The 17,938-nt window shown below is 34.0% G+C and overlaps 1 protein-coding gene across 4 annotated transcripts in view; it reads left to right on the top strand.

Annotated features, from left to right (window-relative positions):
• The first annotated feature begins 5,883 nt into the window (after positions 1-5,883).
• Positions 5,884-17,938, top strand: part of LOC128988754 (tubulin monoglutamylase TTLL4-like) — a 48,173-nt gene continuing 36,118 nt past the window's right edge. For 3 of the 4 annotated variants that reach the window (XM_054410356.1, XM_054410359.1, XM_054410358.1), the window contains exons 1-8: positions 5,884-6,030; positions 9,386-10,252; positions 10,606-10,715; positions 11,309-11,361; positions 11,782-11,868; positions 14,191-14,295; positions 14,772-14,882; positions 17,065-17,233. In XM_054410356.1, the coding sequence (XP_054266331.1) occupies positions 9,455-10,252; positions 10,606-10,715; positions 11,309-11,361; positions 11,782-11,868; positions 14,191-14,295; positions 14,772-14,882; positions 17,065-17,233 (1,433 nt within the window). In that variant the 5' untranslated portion in view covers positions 5,884-6,030; positions 9,386-9,454. Of the gene's footprint in view, positions 6,031-7,181; positions 7,199-9,385; positions 10,253-10,605; positions 10,716-11,308; positions 11,362-11,781; positions 11,869-14,190; positions 14,296-14,771; positions 14,883-17,064; positions 17,234-17,938 lie in introns of those variants that run through there. The other variant, XM_054410357.1, reaches the window with a different exon arrangement.

Raw genomic sequence — 17,938 nt, 5'->3', positions numbered from 1 at the left:
CCATTTGTTTTGATTTTCTGTTTATATTTCGTTGTTATTTCGTCACCAGCATGGCAACGCATAAGATCCATGTTAATTTTTTCAAATTTTTAAACTAATTTTTTGTGCTTATCTTTGAGCCTATTTAAATTTATAAAGGGATTCTGCACACTACAGGAAAATAGCTGTCTAACGGTATGCGTAGATTTACCCCACGATGCACACGAGCTGAGAAAAAAGGTTTTAAAGAAACATGCTTGCCTATTAATATAGACGAGAGGTCGTCCAGTGGTCGAAACTCGACCAAAAATATGTAATGTACTCACTTCTCTGTTTTCACCCCACACTGTAAATAAAACATGTGATTGGAGTTTCTTCCATTTGTTTTGATTTTCTGTTTATATTTCGTTGTTATTTCGTCACCAGCATGGCAACGCATAAAATCCATGTTAATTTTTTCAAATTTTCAAACTCATTTTTTGTGCTTATCTTTGAGCCTATTTAAATTTATAAAGGGATTCTGCACACCTACAGGAAAATTGCTTTCTAACGGTATGCGCAGATTTACCCCACGATGCACACAAGCTGAGAAAAAAGGTTTTAAAGAAACATGCTTGCCTATTAATATATAGACGAGAGCACGCCCCGTGGTCGAAAAATCGACCAAAAGTATGTTTTGTGCAAAATTCTCTATTTTCACCCCACACTGTAAATAAAACATGTGATTGGAATGTCTTCCATTTGTTTTGATTTTCTGTTTATATTTTGTTGTTATTTCGTCATCACCATAGCAACCCATAAGACCCATGTTAATTTTTTAAAATTTCAAATTCATTTTTTGTGCTTATTTTTGAGCCTATTTTAATTTATAAAAGGATTCTGCACACCTACAGGAAAATAGCTTTCTAACGGTATGCGTAGATTTTCCCTACGATACACACGAGCTGAGAAAAAAGGTTTTAAAGAAACATGCTTGCCTATTAATATATAGATAGATAGATAGATAGATAGATTAGCTGTTCATGGAATATTTACCACCTAACAAATAACGGTTAACATTTTTATCTGTGATAAATAACGAGGAATGGTGTTTTTGATTATCTCTAACTGAAAATTTACTGTTTCAAAGAGAGTAAGCACGAACAGCTGGTTAAAGCTAAATAAAATGCAAATACAGTAATGCCATTGACTATAGAACGCGTGATGTGTAACATAATATAGGTAATATTATGAAATATATTTTCGGATGTTCGGACAGCCGAAACTCTGTATGTTATACAAACATATATACCGTATATTATAAAATATGTTGTATATTATACATCATTGACGATACTGCTGGTAGAGTTTAATTTCGGGTTATGTTTATGTTAAATAAATTATATATTTCTTTTGAATGTACATTATAACAAACCATAAGAAAAGAGTCTTGACTAACGTTTTTAAGAGAAAGGTGAAACATTTGTTGGTGTTGTAATATCAATACTAATGAATTTATATTGATGCTAATCACTACCGTTAGTAAGATTGTTCTGTGGATAAATTAAATAGTGATTTTTTTTTAAAGTTATACAAAACAGCACTATCTTTTTAGAAATACTCAGATATTTCAATCAATGCAAACAAAATACAGTACAAAGGGGGGGGGGGGACCCAGTGGAAAATAGTATCACAGTAACACTTAAAACTATTTCTTATCGAGTTAACTTATCTATTGTAATTTGTGCTATTATGGTTTCTGCCTTTTTGACCGCTTTTGCCCATACTTATTCAAGACTTTGAAAAAATGATTGTCATTTGCAATGTATTTTTCTGATATTAAAATTTATTTTGTCCTGCGTCATGTCATGTTTTGCAATATGACGTTCCATTACGAAATCATTGGAAAATCTTAAAAGTACAGTACCTCTTAAAATTACTTCTTATTGAATTATCTTATATCTATTGTACGGGTTGATGTCTGCCTTTTTGGCCACTTTTGCCTATAGTTTGTCATATTATTCAAAACAGATCATCATAGGTTCATGAGATTGTTTTCATACATGTTTTCAATTATTCAATACAAAATAATACAAGTGCAGAAGGGCATATTGCCCATATGAGCTGTGTCAATATTTTGTTAAATTAATAGTGGTTTACGACAGCAACTGGATAACATTTTAAATAATTTTTATGTACATTCATAAATCTGGAAAATTGCATTTTACTGGAAACTTTTCAGAGAGGTTACTTCGATGTATTCAATCAGCTTAGTGAAAACATAATATAGAGCCCTTGAATGTTATTAAACTAACGAAAAGTGTAGTGCATGTTTACTAGCGCTACTCAGCAAACGAAAAGCATTTAACCAATCTAAAAAAATGTCTCAAAGTGCACCGAACAGCAGCCTAAAAAACACAATGTAACTTACATAGATAGTAACATAAAAATATGCTCAAACTCAATACTACAAAAAAGTTCAGGCCAGAGCCATTTTAATGTGCTTGGATTGTGTCATTAATTTATTAATAAATTTATTAATTCTGCTTATATTTCTATTAACGGACTATTCATCCGCAGAAGAAGTTCATTGTGCTCTTGTCGGTAACTTGGATATTCCCCGCAAGCCGGGTAGATGCAGGGAGACGTCCGCTCAATTACCCACCCGAACCGGTTTTGTCCGCTGGCCCCACTGTCCGCCTCACCCACGTCCGGGGGAAACACGGCACCATGTGGATTCACCATAGATAAAACATAGTCCATTAGTAGATTTCCCCATGGTGGAAGTAAATAACTTCCACCATGGATTTCCCATCCTTATGGAACAGCTGAAGCCAATTTTATTGTCAGTTCTGTCCGGTTTTCTGTAAATATCGTGTTTTGTTTACAATTTGTTTCTTGTTATTTCAGTAATTTAAAACCTCGTTTAACCAAATAAAACTATCTAATCATAAACAATAACTCGCCCACTAGCTATATAACCAAACAGTGAGACACAAATAATGAGAAACTAACCCTAAAATAATAGAAACAAGTTGTAAACAAAACACGACATCTACAGAAAACCGGACAGAGCTAGTGATTTGATTTGACGTGTGTGTCCTGCAGATCGCTTCAGCCGTTCAGGCGGAGTATTTGTAAAACAAAAGCAGGAGTGTAGTATAAGAGCTTCGCTCAATAATTTAAATTTATTATTTTTAAGGAATGAATAACAGTTACAGCGGAAAGCTGTTAAGCTGGGTTTTCCTAGGCGCGGAGTCGGCGAGCGGAGAGAGGAACGCGGAGAGCGGAATTGAAATTAACATGGCATTCCGCTCCGCTTCTAGGAAAACAGTAACATTAAATTGCCTAAGACAAGTGGAGTCCGCTCTCCGCGTTCCTCTCTCCGCTCGCCGACTCCGCGCATAGGAACCCGGCTTTAGAATCTTATATACATTAGAAGTAAGCTCAGTCATCAGTTACCTCGCGCAAGTTGAGATGCCAGTGGGTACAGTACGTCGAGTTAAATTTTGATGGTAAAGTAATAAGTAAGCCAAACTAGGAGATGGCCAAGTAAGCCATCACCAAATAGCATGAAACTCCGGTAGTGCTGCGTGTAACATTAAAGCGTCGATTATAAAATATAGTTTATACTTGAATAAACAATAAATGAAATTGACAAATCAAACCAACAGCTCAATATTTTTAATGTATAACTATCATGTAATTTATTGATTTCCATTCACTTGAAACTTCATGCATCAAACAGTGTATTCATAATTCACAAGTTAATAACCATTTTCCAATTAATTTAATATCCGTGAATGTAAATGAATTATATTTTAAGAGCCCCTTTACGCGGTTGGTATGCCCTTTAGGAGTGCCTAGTCCACATGTAACAAATCACGTAAGAAGGTGGTGTGTGTAGCAAAATAATCGGCATACTACTTTCAGATGATCCAAAAACTACTAATGGAGGATCCAAAAATAGTTGTATTTTAAATTAATGTCTGACAACAAAATATGACTGCCTAATAGTTTTTGTATTTATTATTTGATTACAATAAGTAATGTGTAGTGTCATTGTAAATTTGGCCATCTTATTTGTTGATAATAATTATAAAAATGGTTTAACCGTGTGAAAAAAATAAATAAACTACTGACTCAGCTATATTTCTTTTTTTGGGCCGTTCCAAAGAAGAGATATGTGGAAATAGTTATTTGTGCAACTAGTGAGAAAAGTAAGCAATTGACTCACTCGAGAGAAATCCTTACTCACGAGCTGTAGGCGAGTGAGGAATGGTTTCTCGAGTGAGGCAATTGTACTTTGAACTCGAGTTAACCATTATACTTTTCCTACAGTTACCATAAAACAAATAAATTGGTGAAGAAACATAACCTTTTTTTACACAGAAGTGAACTTTTAATATAACATTTAATGTGAAGTGACAAATACAACAGTACAACAGCTGACCAGCTGATTTACATCCAGTGCTGCCAACGTATTTCGCGCGCATACGACGTTGCCTGCATGTTACCGCTCACTATTTCGTGCCTTCATGTTGCAAATCTGGAGTGAGACAAAGTAATTAGAGTGAGACAATGTTAACATTGTCTCACTGATGAGCGAATTGGCCACTTAGCTTTCTCAAATCAGTGAGAGAACATGTACATTGTTAGGTAACTGTAGGAAAAAGTATTTTATTCCTCCACTTTAAAGATGAAACGTCGAAGTTGAATACAGCTTTCCATTCTAGAGTAAAGTGAATTTCAACACGGGTTTGATATGCGTATGTATTTCTTGTGTGGCCACTCTTGCCACTTTTTTGCTAAAATAATGTTTCTTTCTAATTTCAGTTTTTATTTTGCTATGTAGTCGTTAATATTGGGTTAAAATGACGTAAAAGTAAATGGTTTGGAGTTTAGCGCTACGGGAGAACCGTTCCAGTTTCAAGTAGATTGTTGCGACAGTTGCAGTGAAGATACTAGTATGATTTTCTGAAACAGCTGCAGCTGTTACAAGTGCTACGAATAACGATTATTTTCCTGTCTTTATTTAAAGTTGAAAGGCTCGCCGCTCGCCTAGCCGATGGCTGTCAGGTATTTACTCAGGGGAGGTATAGAAGAGGCTACGATGACAGCTGTGGGCTTCTTATTAGCTGAGGGAACGCCATTACCGTAACAAAACGATCAGTAGCCATCGGCATCGGTGATCTATTGGTTAGCGTGCCGGGCTGATATACTGTAGGTCCCGGGTTCGAATCCCGCTGGTAACATTAACTTTTTGTCCAAGATTTTTTTATTATCAGCAAGTTTGGTTGGTTTGGTTCGGTTATTACAGTTTAATTTTATTATTAAGTCATTATAAAATTTTAATTGAGCAAATTCTAGTTTTATTTAATAAACAGAATTATTTTTCCGATTACTGAACTTTTGTTATATTATTTCTTTATCAGCAAGTTTGGTTAGTTCGGTTAGGTTATGATAGTTTAATTTTATAATTAAAAAATAATAAAATTGAATTTGAGACATTTATAATTTTATTTTATTTAACAGAACTATTTTTGCGATTAGTAAACCTTCATTGCCAAAGTTATCTCTACTACAGCGCTGTTCACGGAGGAATTTTGAACTAAATGCCTCATTCGTACCTCCCCTAAGTCAGACCCTGGCTGTCAGATTATAACAGAACTATTTTTGCGATTAGTAAACCTTCATTGCCAAAGTTATCTCTACTACAGCGCTGTTCACGGAGGAATTTTGAACTAAATGCCTCATTCGTACCTCCCCTAAGTCAGACCCTGGCTGTCAGATTATGATTGTTCGTTCGTTTCGTTTTCGTTCAGATGTTGCCTTCTCTGCCTTCTGCTGGGAGTGCCTTGAGGTTGAGATTGAGCCTAGCCACTAGCCACTAGCCAGTAGCCACTAGCCAGCCAGCCAAGCCAAGCCATCTCTCTAAACTCACCGCGTGTTGACATTTTGATTTGTTATCGAATCATAAATTTTTCATCGTGATCATTGTGTTTAGTCCTTGATTCAATGATTATGCAGAGATATACTGCTTGTAGTCCATATAACTTGTAAAATACTGATGTAAGTAATTTATTATTTCTTTATTGAACATGGTAATTTAATCAATAATAATTCCTGCTTTATTCCGATTCCCAAGTTGTGGGATATGATGGTAGGAGGAGCTGAGGGAGGAAGACGAGAACAGTATTCTGTCTTTTTGACTTAATGTTGGATTTAATTGACCAGGGCATTATCGTATTATGTAGGATTACTAATGATTTAGTCAACTTGATGATCAAAGTAGGCTTTTGTGTTGAATTGTAGCCTAAGTCACAGTTGTTTTAGACTTTAATGCTAAGTTAACTTACACAAATTTGAGAAATCAAGGACGAAACAGGAAGAGATCCTTAACCACAGACCTTCTTTTGCCAATTAAGCTTATAGTTAACCACACTTACTTTATACTTACTTGATACTTGTCTTCTTTATCTTTGACCATGGTTACGGATTGATAGTGTCATTCCAACTTAACAAACTTAACGGTTTAGATAAAGTCTAGCCTACTTTAATCTTGGTAGCCTAAGTAGCCACTTTTTCTTTTAATTTTCTCAGTTGGATAAAAATACCATGGGTCCTTAAATGTTATTAATAATTTATGCCCAAAAATTCAAGTTGGGATCTCAATGGGATCCATATTAAAATAATTTGTTTGTATAAGCCTTCAATGTAAATAGACAAGTCGTAGGCTACAGGGCTAATAGTTACATTCATTAGCTACAAAAACGTCTAAGTAACTTAACATACAATAAAAAGCTAACAGTCTATAGGCCTAACCAGTTGTACAATACAAGTACAGTAAGCCTAAATTGTCTAAAATTTGGTAACTTCACTTTTTAAATAAGATAGCCTATCAATTGAAATAAATGGACTGCTACCGAGTCGTGAATCAAGCATTCTTATATTATTACAAAGCTTGTATACTTAATTTCTCCTTTCTCATTGTAATAAACAGAAAATGGATACACAGTAGCTAGGTTATTATTCCAGTAGAAAGACTGTGCCTCGTCTTGGACCACAAAAGAGTAGTTTTCTGAAACGTCCAAACTTACAACTGCTTCATCCTCTTGAATGTTTTCTTTCAAATCTTTGTAGTACTTGGATTGCTGACGGGATATGAATGAATGCTTCTTTAGTTCAACAAGCTGTTCACTAAAGCTGTATAAGTCTTTGATGCAATTTGTAGTATAATGTAAGCCATTTTGTAAATACCTGTATATATGGTAGTGTAGATCTATGTAAGGCATCTTATAAAAATAATGTGACTTAGCTAATGTAACTTGTTTTGTTAAAACTTTGGCTAAATAAATGATTTGATTTTGATTTGATTTGATATTATAATATTCTCCATAAGAATAACATGGAAATTTTAAATTAACAATTTTTTGAATTTTCTCCATAACCAATCACCGTACTAAAACACTTTCACATACTAAATTTAAATTATTTGTTTTTTTAAGCTCTTTAAACAGGTCTGGAGAAAAATTGATAAATATTGTGTTTTAAGGGTAAAAAATGAGAAAAACCCATTTTTACCCCATAAAACCCCCCGTAAAACCATGGTCCGATCATGCTGGTTCGCGAACTCATTCAAGTTTATCCCGCCTTACACCTTCAAACCAAATTTTATCAAAATCGGACAAAAGTTACTCAAGTTATCGTGCGGATGGACATATATATATTATCTTACTAATATTATAAATCTGAAAGTTTGTGAGTTTGTGTGTTGCTCAATCACGCACAAACTGCTGAACGGATTGGCCTGAAATTTGGTATGATGATAGCTCACATTCCCGATTAACATTTCTAGGCATATTCTTATCTCAAAAATCCTTTCGGGCTCTGCCCCAGTGGCTCTGTAGTTCCCCATGTTAACCTTATGAGTATTCATTTTTAAAGGGAATTAAAGAATTTATAGTTCGGCCGCTTAGAAAGCGACCTCCTCCAGCATTGGTTTATCATTAGCGCGCAGGTCGTTTTCTAAGCGGCCGAACTATAGTCAGCTGTGTCAACTTTACAAGTTGGTTCTATAATATGCAATAGCATTAAAAAGTTATAAGGTTTCCCAACAGGGTGCAGCACTATCATTATTTTGTTTTTGCATACATGACATCAGCTAATTTGAACTAAGCAGCAACAAAAAGCTGTGATACACAATGAGAACTGTCAAAGTAGGATTGTTTACAGTTAGGTTTGAGTTTTTAATTTAATGAATAATTTGCGATATTGTGCAAATGTTTAAGAATTAATTTTTTTTCTATTGTTTTAGTTGCAGTGGTAGAACATTATGGCAATGGTAGATGTGTTATACTACATCATACCGTAAATTTATGAACCAAATGTTATCAAACTGTGTCCTCCCCCCATTGCAAACGCAAAACTTGAGTATAACTGCAATTGGCATTTTATACTTAAATATGCCAACCCCGTACGATGGACGGGTGCTCTGCTAGTATATATACAAAAATTTGAACGAATGGTATTTTTAGCCTCTGGGGACATCAAAATGAAAAAGTAAATCGGTCCCGGGCCTATGTCTTACCATGAGACCTACGGTAATAGCTACTTCCCTATAGGGAAATTTGCTAATAAAACTAAGGTGTAAAGTAATAAATACTTGAAATAGGCCTTTAAAATGTTTTTGTTATTGTAGGCTACAGTAGAACCTCTTTAATCCGAACTAATTGTGACCGGGGGTAGTTTGATTGAATAGTTCGGATTACAGAACATATTGTTGTTTTTACATAACAATAGCTAGGGAAAAGTGAAAAATGCTTTATAAAGTAAAATACCGGTACAGTGTTTATTTAATACAGTAGTAAACATCTGGAATAAACAGTACTGTACATTACAATTGAAATAGTTACGGTGCGTATATCAATAAATACAGTATACAATAAAGAACTACTGTACTATGTATAGAGTACAGCAATGAGGCGTTCGGATTAGTGGACGTTCGGATTCCAGGGGGTCGGATTAAAGAGGTTTTACTGTATTTGTTTATGTCATATGGTAGGCTAAAAACTAAATTCAATGCAATAGGCCTATTTATATTGAACCAAATCATAATCACTAAGTTATATTTATTCTATATGAATCTGATAGGGTCGCAGGTTCTCTCCAGAACTTTGTCATTGAATTAAGCTATTTCCATAGCCTAACAAACCTAGGGTTACATTAGAACCATCCTTTACATTTTAGGCTTCTGGTCTGGATATTTCCTAAATAAACTATTTAACTTAAAAGTACATAACTTAAGTTACATTAACTTAGGCTACTTGAAAAAATTATTAGGCTCATGAATAGCTTAGGCCTAAGCACATTTTAATTTAATTTTTAAATAAAATAGGCCTAATAAAGATATTCTCATCTTTTTCAGGTTAAGTAGGCTACCAAGAATGTATCACAAATAAAACTAAGGATGCAAAATTGAATAAGTGTTGGAAAAATGGCAACACCTTGTATATCACCTCCAAAATTACATAGGAATGGGATTTCTAACCTTTTACATCCTAGACTTGATACTCCATCAAAGGATAGTTTCTCAAAAAGTAGCACAGCCAGGCCTCTACAATGTGACGGGCTCAGTCAGTGTAGATTTGCTTACGCTACTTGGTGCCCAGTTTGCAAAGAACAAGAGAAGAGTAAAAAAATCTATCAGGGAAGCCGAAGGAGAAGCAAGAGCGAGGGAATGGAAATGGATAGAAGTAAAGATTACTACAACAAAGCCACAAATAGCGAAACGTATCACTACCAATCAGGGATCAGTTTTGTGAAACGAAGACAGCTTTCCAGAAAACTTCTGAGTGACGAAAGAACAGACAACTGCGAGTATTCAGTCTCAGCTAAAAAAGAACAATTTGACCCGTATTTTAATAAAACATCCGAGTGTAGTTACCACAGTAAATTTGACGGCAAAGTAAAAACTGTTTCAAAACGTGTGTGTAAACCTTGTGAAAACCACTTTGAGCCCAACTGTCCAATATTTGACACTTGGAATCGTTCCCATAATGAGTGGGACTTCCCTCGAAGTGAGAGTGAAGTCATGCCTTTACACGAACGATATTACTACGAAGTAGAAATGCTGAGGAACAAACTACACAAATTGAGGGAAACTCCAATCGATAACAAGAGAGTGAAGCATGTAAATGAAACCGATTACAGTAACAATCTAGTTGAAGTAGGAACAAAGCGACCAAGAGATGTTTCTCCATCTATTCATACATCATCATCAGCTGTCCGAAAGGTAAGTGCATTCAGCATTGTACGAATATTAGATGAAAACTTACTCCCACTCCCGTAGGCCTACTATCTGTCTGGACCAACTTAATAATTTATTTCCAAGTTATTTAATCAAATATTTTGTTTGTATATTTAAATTCACAAGTATTCCTGGTTTTATGTATTAAAGGACATTCATTGTCAGTAAGCATGCACTACCACCAATTAGCTGTGTCGAAAAAAAAAAACATTCTGTGGATGCTTTTTAGTGATGATTACTTAATCCTTTAAATCTTAGGGAGCTCTAATACTATAATTAATTGTTCCATAAAAATATGCTAAATTTGAATTCAGGTAAAAATAATGTTCTCTTTTTAGTTGCTGCCATCAGCTACTACAAGTAAGGGGCCCCTCCTGCCTCGAGAGAAGTCCGTCCTCAGTAGTGAATCTGTTACTTCTTATTCTTCTGATTCTGAATATAACGACAGGTAAATGCTCTTACATCAGGTATATCCCTTTGCACCAGTATTGCCCTAAAATGAGACCCCTATGAGGGTGTACTTAAAAAAAAAAAAAAAAAATTAAAAATTAATTATTAAAATATAGGCCTTACTGGAGGTTGAATGTGAGATGCCTTCCTTAGATTTGATATTCACTGGGTATTTATTAGGCCTACAATATGATCAGGGACAGCTGGGTCCAGTTTCAAACTTATTATGCATAAAAAAAGTTACTAACTTGTCACAGGATCAAACTAGCTGCCTTCTAATTGTTTGGGAGTACTATCCCTACTCAACTCCCTATGGTACCTATAAAAAAAAGGTTTTCTCTTTAATTTGCCCTCTGAAGAAGTCCTCCATCAAAACGAAATATCAGTGTTATCTTTTGTGTCCTTTTATCCTATCTATTAGCCCCTGAAAACTCTTAATTCTTTCACGTAAGCTAACTGAACTCTATATTCATTTTCAATTAGTTCCTTATTAGCCGATTGGCTTTCCTTTAAAATATAACTTAAAAGTAGGTTGTAAGTGTTTTGCATTTAAAATGTTTCCAAATTTTACATATTTAATCTGAATTTCAGTGGTTGTGAAGAAGAAGATATAAGAGACAACAATGAAGTTGATTTAGAGGAAGGTAATTTACACAATTTTCACTACAGAGTTATGCACTGTAATTTGGTTTTTCTTAAACTTGATGATATGTCATCTGTCAATGATAATATCAAACTATATTGAGGGAACCAAGATTTTATTCAATCATTTGACAAATATTATTCAAGAATCAAACCATGTTTCTTCAATTGAATAGTAATTTGCAAACCTTTCAATGTTAGGCTTTTAAGTTATACTCTAATTAGCAAAATGTTGTAAAATGACAGCAGTTATTTTTAAAATTAAGTTGAGAAATTTATCCAGTTTTGAATCAAAATTTAAAATAGTTATGATTCAACATTTAATTTCCTTTTAATCATATTCTATTCACCAACCATAGTGTATGAAACTATTTGTATATTATGTAGTTTGTTACAATGACCTTTTGTTACCGTGAATGTAGATGTTTCAACGCCGGGCCTGAAGAACTCGTTCTCCAATTCCAACTCGCCGTCTCGTCTAGTTGACTCGATCTCAATAAATGATCAAGGTAAGTGTTTGAAAGTTTGATAGGCATATAACGCAAACCCTAAAATTTTGCCTTCCTTCTTTTGTTATTGAGTAAAGAATCAAATTAAAATTTTATTCATAACAAAAGTAGGGTGATTAGAAACATAAAATGTTAAGAAAATAATTGAGGTCTTGTGATTATCTAAGGCTAAGGTTTCTTCTTCTCAAAAGAGTATGAGGGTGTATAACACATAATTATTTATTTGTCATGCCTAGTTTTATTTGTAATAATAATAATAATAATAAAAAACGTCTTTTATTTTCTAGCGGTTTTCAGAAACAATACTGTTTTTCAAAACTACTCAAGTCAATACAAAAGAAATATTACAATCACAATAATTGACTTATTAACTAACAATACCTTACCGGTAACTTATATTTACAAAAAAAATTTTGGTTTTCAGTCGAAAAGCTTTATGACTAAGTTTTTTTACATTTTCTGGCAGTTGGTTGTATTTCTGAGGAGCAAAAAAAGAAAATCCCTTTTACCATATTCTAACTGGACGCGAGGCAAATGCAGCAGGCTATCCTGTCTTGTACTCCTCTCTCTCACATCTCTCCTAGATTTTAACTTATCTTTCAGATAAGTGGGTCTGCTAGTGTTGGTGACCCTGTGAATAATGTTATACCATACTCTGGCTGTAAATAAAGCTATGGTTCAAGTTATTTTGCATAATGTATTGGTAAGCAGAGAAATAAAATTGATTCAAGGCAAAAAATGTTAACTTTTTTAGGTTTAAACATACATTCCAGGCCATAAATCACCATACATTTTAAAGTATTGATAAATTGTTTTAACCCTTTTTATGTTTGTAGATTCACGTTTTGTGTGTAAATTGTTGTCTTGTGTGGTTGATGAAACGGATTTTGTATAAATCATAAATATAAGTAATATGCTTGATTGGGTAATATTTTCAATCACAACTACCTTCTGTGGTTACCAACTTTTGTTTGGTCTTTTAGTAGAGCCTAGGACTTCGGTCCCTTAGGACGTGGGTTAAAATCCCACCAAACACCAATACGTATTTATCCTGGCACTCTCGTAAAATCTCAGATCCAAGCAGCTCAGAACCCACGTCAAACTACAAAGAAAAATACCAACCACCTTAAAGTAAATTTGATAACCACTTACCACCTTGGCCTGCAACAACTAAACAACCTCCTCAAAACTGGTTTCAAAATCCTAGAGTCCTCCAGCCAAACCAAAAACCTCCTTTCAAGAGCCCCTTCCATAATCTATAGGCAACCCCCAAATTTGAGGAATATGCTAGTCGACCCAAAACTCCCAAATCCATCAAAAATACCATCTGAGAAATCAAGACCGGGCTCATACCCATGCAATGAAAACCGATGTAAATCTTGCCAGATACACCATCCCACAGAAACTTTTACCAGCACATACCATAATAAAAATTACAGAATCCAAGGCCATCATACCTGCTGCTCAGAAAACCTTATCTACCAGTTTCAATGTTCACATTGTCCAGCCCAGTACATAGGCCTAACAACCGACACTCTCCGAAAACGCATGAACGGCCATCGACATGATGTTAAAACTAGCAAAGAAAAACCAGTTGCACAACATGCCTTATCCCACTAACTTCTATTTGATGACTGTTTCACGATAAAAGCTCTAAAATCATTGCCAAAAAACCAATGCAATAGTTCAATGCTCAGAAGATGGGAATTAGCTTACCAGTTTGTGACCAACTCCAGAACCCCACCTAACCTCAACATTAGATAATATCCTTATATCCTCACCCTCACAGCTAACTCTTAAGTATTTATTTTCATAGAGAAAACTAATTTGCTTTTCAATATACATATTATTTGTAAATACAATATTGCAATGTGCCTGTATTTAGTGCTTTGTGTACTGTCAGTTGGACAACCTGTCTGACATTTTGAATTCAAACTGTGTCATCCTATTTCAAACTGTTGTTCTTGTAACTGCCATCTAGGGCTACTTCTGAAGAAGCCTCTGAAAGAGGCGAAATATCAAGTATTATTATGTGTGTGTTTTATGTGTTCTTTGACTCGTCTGCAACCTTTCATCAGGTGATTATATATTTATTTAATCCAAGCTAAATGCTTTTTCCTAAAAACAATACGTATTTATATAAGTGATAAATGCCGCAACCTCAGTCTAGGCTGAAATAATGTGAAAATCAAACCTGGGCTAGAGCCTACCAAAAAAAGTATGTTTGCTTGTACACAGACCAAACTAGCCAATTTCAGGGATTGGCATAGGTACATGAACCAAACCTAATCTGTTGTGTTCTAATTAAACATATATTTGCAGGAGAATGTGTTGTTATTGACTCAGGAAAAATTCACTCTGCTCTCAGGCCAAGCTTGTTTTCTCATGTTCCTCCATACATCAGGTTCTCGACTCACGATGTCAAAGGTAAAGTGAGGATTGTGGTAACCCAATGTGCAAACTGCAATAATCTTTACTAGGCTATATTGATATCTCGTTATTTATGAAAGTTATTTGTGAAAGTCGTAGTTTATTAAAATAGGTTTTAAAAGGCCACTTTTTTATAGCTATAATCTGTTTGAGGTAGGTAGATCTCTCTTTGTGTTGTAGATCTAAAATCCAAAAATGTAATTTATTATAAATTAGTAGGCTAGTTATATTTACCTAATAACTAACGTAATCTTTGAAAAGTAAAAGGGTATAGCATTATTAGTTTTGGCTCAGAATCGAACCATATTAAAATGCACAATTTGCGCACTTATCCCCTCCTACCCATTTTAGGAGGATATTTTCTATGTCCAAAACTTCTCTTACAATTTAAAACCGAGTTGAATATACTTGGTGTTGTCAGATACATTAAATGTTACATTTTACAATCACCCTCTAAACACTGGCTGTTCCAGGAGCTGCACTTCCTCCCTCGATACAGAAACTGCTCAAGTGGAAACTCAGCACTATAACTCCTGTTGTTGTACGCAGAACAGTGCTCAACTCTAACTTTAAACTCGTTAGAAGTGAGTACATAGCTAAAGATGTTGTAGAACCTAAAATTATTACAAAAATATACAAAACTTTCCTTTGTCTTGGTTAAAAAAATTATTTTTACAATCTTTTTTTTTATCTAGAAACTCAAACAATATTAATTCATACTCCTTTATGCGGACATCAATGAAGTTAAAGTTAATTAATGATGCAGTACATCGAATTGGGTAAAATTCAGAATGAAAACAGCTTGTATAGATAACATTTTGTTCTATGAGTATCACAAATTCATCCTAAAGTAAAAGAAAAGTAATGTAGGTGTTTCTATATTAGGGTACTAGCTTTTACCCATGGCTTCGCCTGCGATAGTAACCATAAACCTCATACAGCATTTTAAGAACTAAACAGAGTATTACAATCTAAATCAAAACAAGTGACACAACTAGAAGCTTGACAGTTTCCTAATTTTTGTTTACTTTATCTTTTTATTGAGGTCTATGTACTTACCTAGTACATACGGTTCTGTTACGGTTTTGCAAATAATAATCTGCAGTGGCTCCGCCAACGATGACAAAAAAAGGATATCTTAATTATTTATTGCCTCAAGCACAGTTTAAAAATCGTGTTACGATTATAAATTCTACAGCGATTAAATTACAATTAAAAACTAAATGCAAACACAAATCAACATTTTTAATCACAGACTAAGAAAATCTTACAACATAAAATCTTGAAACTGAAAATGCCAAGACCTTCCTAGTCTCCTAGGTAGCCTATAGTTCTTTCAGTAGATGTATCGGCTCTTCTAATGCAGGTCAAGAAACTTTTCCACCTGAAAAACATATTCCAGTTGGCTCATTTTCGTATTTTAATGCTCTGCAGTATATACTTTCTGTCCATTCGATATATTTTTAATAATTTGTGTTGTCTATATTCTAGTATTGTGTCGTATTGCATTGCATAATTTTTAAACACACACCAAGTATTTCTGTTGAATGAATGCCACCAGCCCGAAAGGATTTTTGAGATAAGGATATGTCTATATGTTATTCGGGAATGTGAGATATCATCATACCAAATTTCAACCCAACCCGACCAGTAGTTAATGCGTGATTGAACATCAAACAAACACACAAAGATTCACATTTAAATAATATTATTAATATTAGTAAGTTAAGTATGATATGATTAGTATGATCTATATTAATAGGCAAGCTTATTTCTTGAAAACCTTTTTTCTCAGCTCAAGTGCATCTCAGGGAAAAATCATACTGTTAGAAACATATTTTCCTGTAGATGTGTAAAATCCCTTTATAAATTAAAATAGACTCAAAAAGAAGCACAAAAAATGAATTTAAAATTTGAAAAATTAACATGGGCCTTAAGGGTTGCCATGCTGGTGATAAAATAACATTGAAATATAAACAGAAAATAAAAACAAATGAAAGAAATTCTAATCACATAATTTATTAACTTTGTGGGGTGAAAATAGAGAAGTCTGAAAATTACATATTTTTTGTTGAGTTTTTGACCACTGGACGTCCTCTATATAAATAGCTTTTATAAATAGCTGCACTTAAGAACAGCTGTTTTTTTCAATGATCTGTATTTCAGAATTTCACTGTGGAACTGAAAACATGGTTTGGAATTTCCAGCTGTGGATTTTAATAAATAACTCAAATTATTTTTTACTGTTGTACCGCCCATTAGCAAATACATATGTAAATTATGATAATAGATATTGCCGGTCTTACATAAAAGACTGTGCCATTAAATCCATATATAAAGTTAAAAAGGACCACAAACTTTTGAGAAAACCTTAAGCTGAAAACACCTATCAACCGCATACTTGGATGAAGGTCTTGATGAGAAACTTCACAGAAAAATTAAAATTAAAAATACTAGTGTTTTGATAAATCATTTGCTGTTGGCAAGAACTGTAACTAAAGGATCTTTTTAATAATATTAGATTGTTTTTGTTTTTATAGATTACCTTTGTTACATTATGAAGTTATTAGTTTTGAGCCTGCCATACAGCTGATTGCCAATACATAAATAAGCAATGACGATCAAGTTTTGTCTCTATAGTTAATGGTGGGTGTGTGTTTCTTTTCTGTATTCTCACCCCGTTGTGAAGCATTGGCAGAGCAACTAGTTATGCTAAAGAGTTGAATATAAATGTTTGTTTGAACAACATTATAAACTGTTTTTCAGAATCAAATGAATGGTGTGGAACATGGGGGAAGCACATGAAGTCTCTATGTTTCAAAACTCTCAGAGAATACCAGAAGATCAACCACTTTCCTGGAACATTTCAAATTGGACGCAAAGATAGATTGTGGAAGAATCTATTTAGACTCACCACTAAATTCGGAAGAAAAGAGTAAGAATAGTTAGGGTAATGCCACACTAGGCTGATGATAATCGCGACGGAAATAGTCGCTGAGAGGTGCCACACTGACGCGACAATAATCGCAGACTTTTTTCATCACGACGTTTTTTGTAGCGCAAAAATTGACCCGGGGTGCCACACTGGCGGTAAAAATCGTCGGCTTTGGCAGTTGTCAAGGATCAATTTTTAATTATATTAGTTTAACTAAACAAAAAACCATTTGTTATAAAAAATACAACAATCTAAAAAAATATCACAAACCTACATATTATTTCAAAGTAAATTGTAAAACTCAACTGCATTATAAATTAATATTACTGAACACCAGAAAATATCTTAAAAAATGCCATTACTTATTTATCTAAATGTAAATACTACTAACACTTAACTAGATGAAAATAACCACATTACTTTCATTATTTGACAATGTACACAATAAGGGTTTCCAATTATGGGTGTAATAGCTAAATCCGACCGTTTTAACTTTATATTCATTTGTACAGAGATACCCCACATTATACTAGGGAGGGTACCTATGCGGCGCAATACGCCGCAATGATTTTTCATTTTACAATGAATATTCACGCTCATAAAACGTAATATAAAGTGGGTTGTAATTTCAGTAGTTTGATGTTTATATTCAGCTAACAACACATGCTCTTCTGTTATCCTGTGTTTTACCATAAATAGGTGACA

This window comes from Macrosteles quadrilineatus, unplaced genomic scaffold, assembly GCF_028750875.1.
Source record: "Macrosteles quadrilineatus isolate MER2022 unplaced genomic scaffold, UCM_ALF_1.0 Scaffold_3__2_contigs__length_128488019, whole genome shotgun sequence".
NCBI lineage: Eukaryota > Metazoa > Arthropoda > Insecta > Hemiptera > Cicadellidae > Macrosteles > Macrosteles quadrilineatus.
Note: the sequence above shows the minus strand (reverse complement) of the source record. Positions and strands in the feature narration are given on the sequence as shown.